This window comes from Bombus impatiens, unplaced genomic scaffold (assembly GCF_000188095.3).
Source record: "Bombus impatiens unplaced genomic scaffold, BIMP_2.2 scf_0543, whole genome shotgun sequence".
In the NCBI taxonomy this organism is placed as follows: Eukaryota; Metazoa; Arthropoda; class Insecta; order Hymenoptera; family Apidae; genus Bombus; species Bombus impatiens.
The window spans coordinates 2,027,205-2,034,265 of record NT_176962.1 but is presented as its reverse complement, the minus strand read 5'-3'; the positions used below and the strand labels follow the sequence as shown (position 1 = coordinate 2,034,265).

General features: G+C 41.8%; 1 protein-coding gene across 5 annotated transcripts in view; it reads left to right on the top strand.

Annotated features, from left to right (window-relative positions):
• Positions 1 to 7,061, top strand: part of LOC100740025 (growth arrest-specific protein 2-like) — a 30,280-nt gene that overhangs the window by 20,239 nt on the left and 2,980 nt on the right. For all 5 annotated transcript variants that reach the window (XR_002947104.2, XR_002947103.2, XR_002947102.2 and 2 more), the window contains exons 3-7: positions 1,960 to 2,084; positions 2,307 to 2,448; positions 4,562 to 4,808; positions 5,280 to 5,541; positions 6,664 to 6,789. Coding sequence is in view for 2 of the 5 variants with exons in the window: in XM_003491257.4 (XP_003491305.1) it covers positions 1,960 to 2,084; positions 2,307 to 2,448; positions 4,562 to 4,808; positions 5,280 to 5,541; positions 6,664 to 6,789 (902 nt within the window). In the remaining 3 variants the exon portion in view is untranslated. The remainder of the gene's footprint in view (positions 1 to 1,959; positions 2,085 to 2,306; positions 2,449 to 4,561; positions 4,809 to 5,279; positions 5,542 to 6,663; positions 6,790 to 7,061) is intronic.

Sequence of the window (7,061 nt, the reverse complement as noted above, 5' to 3'; positions counted from 1 at the left end):
CTCTGAAAAAGGCTCGAGCCGCTGTTTAAAGAGGTCAGACGAACGTTAAAATCGAAGGGTAGCGTATCAAGGATAGTAAGAAAATGGGGGTCACGGTGTACGGTTGTTATCGGCACACGTAATACCACGCTATTAACCCAGTAGAAATTATACTTGTAAAAATTCTGTCATAGATTGTCCGATGTCTCTGAGGGATACAATTATACGAATACTCAAGAAAAGATAGGTAAAGTTATATACTGAAAATGTAGAACGTAATAATCTTACGTTAGACAAATACTAGCTCGGTCGTGCAAAAGATTCGCACGAAAATTCATCGTTTAATTATCGAATACTTGGACTTCGCCCTTTCCCTTAAACGGCGTCGCGTTATCAACTCGCATAGTGTCGAACATAACTACCGCAGTCGGTTCCGGGTGACCGAGTTGCTGTTGATCGTCGCGCGGTTCGCACTCAAATACGTTCACGCCCGTGATCTTTCGTAAGATCGAGCAAGGGTTATACATCCTATGAACACAAGTATGAGAGCAGTCGTTATCACGAGCTCGTTGCACTCGGTTTGCCATTGTGTGTCTCCAGGCCATATGCGAACGATACTCGCGTACCAGATCTGACGACGACGTCCGTATGCACGCCGTGTTACCTATACACGTGTGCGCACACGTACACGTTGCATACACATTGGGCCCACGTGTGTGTCCCACGAAACAACATGTGATGGACTTTACTCCATAAGCCTGCCCGTTAACAATTTTTTTCTCGTTCTGCCCCGGGTGCAACCCTATTGTTAGCAGGTCGAGTCACGAGCCACGACGCTGGTTCTCATTACCATCCGTATCTACGAGGCTTTATCGTTCCGTCAGCCCAACCTAGTTCCCATTTCCCATCGTATCCTGGCTATATCTATATACATGGCACGGATCGTGTCGTGGCCCATCGGGTTTTCCTTAGATTCTCGACCGTCTCCATCTATCCCAGCAGCGTGGGAGAACCGTGGGTGCCTCTGTATTATTTCTTTCCCTCTACGTAGCGTAACTCTGCACGTGTGCGTCCGTAACGCTGCATCGCGATGTCTGCTTCTGGTACAGAACGCGAGGCGTTCGAAAAATCTCGGCCTTGATCCTGTTTACAAGCCAACGAAGCCGGCAAACGAAATTGAAATGATTTCGCGTAGTCACGCACGAATTGGCCTATCGTGAGAGTGTCCTAGCTAGATCGTTTTTCGCTTGACCGAGCACGCCACCGTGAAACGGTTCTAGATTTCCTAGCGATCAATTTTTCGTAGGCCGAGAAATTGACTACCGTGTACTAAATACAAGCGAGGGTGGATGTGGATGTACGACGAGTTGAGAAGATCGAAGGAAGAGTATGTACGAGGATTGATTTGAACGGAGATTCCTTTAGTAGGTAGAGGTTCTATAGATGAATCTGAAGCAATCCGTTGAATGGTTTCTCACGTTCTCTGGCGGTCGTGTCATCTTAGAGACCTTTGTCGCCTTTGATGAGCCGCGATAGCGCGTCCTATGCATTCGCCAGGGTTAATTCGCTTTCTCCGTCGCGCGATAGCGAAGCGCAGTTGAATAGTTCAACACTCCGATCGATTATGAACTTTTCAATGTACGAATTTTTGAAGATTTTGTAATTGAAAAGGATCGACAAGATGTGTTATAGTAGAAAGTTGCAAAAGAGCGTAATTACATTTTTATCAACCCCTCGAAAACTCTGAGAAACTGTAAAGCGAAAGTCACCCTGCTACTGCAGGGAAGAATTTGACTACGATGGAGAGCCCGAGGAGAACTGCCCCATTGTTTCCAACAATGACGCCACTTCGTCGATGCTCTTGGCTGCTTTCGAGAGGCCATTTGCGTAATACGTTGAATCGACACAAAGAATTGTCGGCTTGTTAGTAGAATAAAAAGAATAAATTTTATAAGTGGACCGCATTTTTTTTTATCTTAGACTCGGAAATCGTATCGGGAGACAACTTCTTCGACGCCTTGGACAATGGCGTGGTGGTGTGTCGATTGGCGAGGGTTATCCAAGAAAAGGCGAGGACAGCGATTGATGCTGGAAAAGCGAAAGGGGTGAGTAATCGCGCTGTTGAGAGCCTACCCTTAACATTCGTGTAAGATGCACTGTGCGAGCAGTATCGATCAATTCGCGTACTTCTTGTCAAATATTTCAGTTCCGATTGTTTTTCGTATGTTAATAAAATATAGATCCTGTAGATAAGTCATTTATCGATCTCCTCGTCTTCGCGTAATAAGCATTTTTTCAGTGATCGATTCCTCGCGATTCTTTTTCAGCCTATGCCGGTGATAAAGGGCCGCTGCTGGGAAAACGCAGCGCGTCGCAGTTTCTTTTCTCGGGACAACATGGAGAACTTCATACAGTTCTGCAGACGACTAGGCGTACACGAGAATCTTCTGTTCGAGAGCGACGATCTCGGTAAGAAAGCCAAGAGCTAATCAATCTTAATTCGTTGTAATCGACTTGCCTCGTTTATTAGCCGCGTTTCGCTCGCTATAGCTGCAACTCGACCATAACTGAGCCGATTAAAAGCGAAATCCCGCCAATTATGCCGCGTAGCCGGCTGTGCGTGGCTATGCAAATGCAAAGCTACCACGAAAGGAAGAATAATCGCCGCGAATTAACCGCGTCTCGCGGTGGTAACGATGAAAAAGAGTTGTTTTTCCCTCGTAGCCGACTGACTTTCAATGCAACGACGAAAAACAATGAGAGCTCGTAGCTGATGTAATCTCAGAAGCGAAGAAGCTTCAGAGTTGCGAAAAAGTGATCCACTGGGTCATGCGTTATGGGGATGGTTGTCGTGCAAAATGGCGCTGTCTATTTTTACTTTCGTATACATACGTACGTATACTGGAATCTTGAAGTACGATAACGGTGAAAGAACAATGGGCCCATAAAGAATAAGTTCCGAAGTTTACTTTCCCCTAACTTTGCCTTTCAGTAACTTCGAACTTCTGCCGTTACTGACCTCTATCCTCCTTTATACTTTGTCTTCCTTTTACGATCGTTTGGTACACATAGCTCTGATATACTGCCGATTCAGAAGTTAAGGGAATGAAAATAATATTGAAAGATTTCGTATCAAAGACGATTGTATGGATTTCAATTACTACTGCAACATCCAATCAGTATTTAATAAAATAACATATGTATTTTTCAAGAATGTTTCGAAAATTGTGTCTGTTATTATTTCATGGTCTAATTGCAGCAGTAATTATTTTTTTAATTCTTTCACTTTTCATTCTCATGTGAGAAGAAAAATCCGATTATAGAAGATTAATATACTTACGTTTCTATTAATAACACGCGTTTCTCGAATATAACACTTTCATCGAATATAACGCGTCACTCTGCTTTGCTTTTGCTACAATATTTCAAATGGAGTGCCACAGACTTTAGATTTAACTTGGATAGGACCGATGTAGACGTTGAAATACTGCTGGCGTTCGAAGCTCGATACAGTGGAACGAAATATAATGGCGGGACTTTTCCTTTTTCCTTTTGTTTCGTTTCACGGTGCTCGTCCCGTTTGAAATTCTTTTTCGTTGGAACGGAAACCTGTGAATGTGGATTTTCGTGTCATGCTCGTCCTCGTACTACAAAAGTAAAATCATCAGGCACGTAGATTTAACGCGGAACAAAGCTTTTGTCTCTTTACGAATCCGCCGACCATAGGAGAAACGAATAGCTCGAGGAAGCAATTGGGGTAGATTAAAAAGCTCATCTATTATCCAAACAAGGATAAATTTTGTATATTCTTCCGTTGAGAATAGTTGTCTTAGTATATGAAGAATTTTTTTTAGTTTGATCGAAGATGCGATATTTTTTTCTGAATTAAGAAGTAGCTACAATTTTATTGCGAATAATATGATGATCATTTCGTTTGGTTAAGACGATCTATTTTAATGAATAAATGAGATGTACCGCGAAATGTAGGCTAAATTGGTCAATTACAATGGTAGTTGAAGAAGGTCGAGGGTGTCATCGCTTACGTTCTGTAAATAGAATCCCATTTTTTTTTTTTTTTTTTTTTTGGTAGCGTGGATGAGACGGTCGTAAAGAGACTGGTTTCTAGGTTGTCTTGTAATTTTCACCATGTGGACTGCGATGTATCACGTAGCCCGATATAGCAATCGGAGAAACTAAAATATCGGAAAGCTTCGAAGCACCTGATAAATTATGAACGTATAAAATCTTCTCATATGTTGTATAAATTCAAGATAGAAAGTTTTCATTAAAATGCAAATCCTTTTAACGTATGTTTCACTTGGCCTTGTCTGAATTCTAACGATTTTTTTGCTCCAATTATTTTTTTCATTATTTATGAATAAATATGTAGTCGGCCACTGTATAAACCATTCTACGGTGAATTGTAAATTAATGTAAACTTGCACGTACGTAATTATGGAACGACCATTTCCAGCGTTTTCTCTGCAACTAGATAAACATGTAACGCAATAAAAAATTGCTAGATCCACTACGTATACATACGACAAATTTTTCATTTTCTTTAATATTTTTAATTTTACAGTCCTACACGGACAGCCACGGAACGTGGTGTTGTGTCTGTTGGAAGTGGCACGATTGGCGTCAAGGTATTCGGTCGAACCGCCGGGACTCGTGCAGCTCGAGAGGGAAATCGCTGCCGAACAAGAGCGAGATCTTCACTGTCTGTCCGATAGTGGTATATCCCATAGCAGCTTGGTTTCTTGGCAGTTTCAATCACCGTCCCCGACCGCAACACCCAGACCTCCGACAGAGAAGATCAAACACAGCAGGTATTGTGCCTTTTGATTTCTCCATTCCTATTTACATCTCCGCTTTTGACGACATCGCTATCGTACAATTGGTATTTCAAGAAGATATTCTGTTTATAATTAACAACAATTTTCAATTCTTAACAATTCTGTAATCGGTTTGTGTTTGTTGAATCAAACATCAGGGAAGTTTATAATTTTCAAGTGAAGACGTATATTATCGATATTAACTTGAATAAATTTTGATGATCTATATCTTAATGGAAATTCAATGGCGATGAGAAGCACGTGACGCGAATGCAATACAGTATCTGAAAAATCGAAAAATTGGTGATGAAAAAGTTTCTCAAGAGTGTCATCGATGTTCTCGATTTGAGAGCATTTAAAGCTTCTAGTACCTACCCACTTAAAATTTAGGTAACAGGACAAAAGAATCCTCTTTTATGTTGAATTTCAATGGCATTTCGACCCAATTTGCACCATATTTTGCAGTTCAGCATCGGAAGTCGCGTTGACGGCGACGCGATGGCTGGATCCAACCACCGGTGTGACGCACGAGCCCGAAATGAGAAGGTCGGTGAGCGACAATGGGCCAACGGGTAGCGACGGAGTACCCAGCGATACGACGGAGGACGATTGGTCACGAGGAAGCGCGGAGGACCCGGACGAGCTTCCATCGCCATCGAGTTCACCTTTGCCCTCGCCAGCCGAGCCGCCGGAACACACGGGTCCCATAACGGAACTCGATCGTAAGGTACGCTGATCAAACCGTTTCTACGTCCGATATAAAATTAAATGCTTGGTATTCAAGTTTCTCATTCCCATGCTTTAGACACTTCTCTGACAGAAATTTCTGATCGTTAAATAATTCGGAAGCGAAACCTTGGAAAGTAAGCTTTCGTCGTTTTAATATACATATTTTCTAAAACAGATCTAATTATAAATTGAAACACGGGAATATCTAAAAAAAATATCTTAAGCACTTAATCGTAAATTTAAATTAGAACTTTTCATTTATCGATTTCTCGGCTTATCGGCTAAGCTATTTGGGTCATCACCAATTACTTTACTTTGATTCTGGTATCGGAAGCTACAAATAAAGCAATTTAATTCATCATACGCGCCCCAATTTCAACGATCTCGAAATAAATTTAAACACGGCTTGCTTCATAAATAAAATCAAATGAAAACACATGTTCAACGTTAAAATCATCTACAACATTTTTTTTCTATTTCACTTACGTGCATCCTACAGTAACAAGCATATAAAAGGTATAATGTTGCATTCATCATGAACTCTGAAGTCTACTCAAAAACTAGTTGCGGAACAAGTGCAAAATTAGAACTGCTTATTATCCAACGAACAATGCGCGTTATTACCTTTTTCTCTTGTTCTCGTTTCATTAACATACGCTACCAATTGCGCCAGAAACAATTTAGCTCGTTTCACGAGGGCTCAAGTTGACGCTCCAAGTTTTTTGAAAGATTAATTCCGCTTTTATCCGTAATAAATGCAAGTAATACTGACTAGGAGCGTGCAATTTGCTCGGTAAGTTGCATCGTGTCACGTTCGCCACGAACGCGCCCGTTCACGTGGAAGGGAGAAGAAAGAAACAATAGGTACGAACGGGACGCTTTAAGCTTTTTCACGTATGCGTTTACACGTTCGTGGATCCTCGCGTGTCGGATTCCTGCATGCCGCAGAGCGGATGTTCCGAGAGGCCGCTGTAGCAACTTTCCCCGCGACACGTCGAACCGATTTATCTCACGGTGAAGGTCGATCATTCTTTGTCCATCTGAGCATCGTCTGTCATAATGTTATTTGGATTCCGTGGCCAACTTTTACATCGCGATGTGGCCTGTTTACTGCTTTTAGGTAAGAAGAGCCACAGAGGCCGTGCAGAGACTCTGCCAGTGCCCATCCGAAAGATGCTCCAAACTGAAGGTGCGTAAAGTTGGCGAAGGACGGTACCATATCGCTGGACGAAATGTCTTCATCAGAGTATGTATTATCTATCTGATCCTTTATCTCGAATTAAGATTTGAACTATATGTGCGTATAGTATTATTTCGTATCATTGATTTACCTTTCATTATGCGGTAATCAAAACTCGTAAAATTGGGCTTCGTTACAACATCGTTGCGACTTCATATCGGTGGTTCTGTACATTTCTAGAAACGCAATGCAGACATCTTATTATTAGAAACACACCTGCATCAAACAATCCTGGCAGCCTTCAAAAAAAGCTTTTTTACATTGTTAACCTGCCGCGT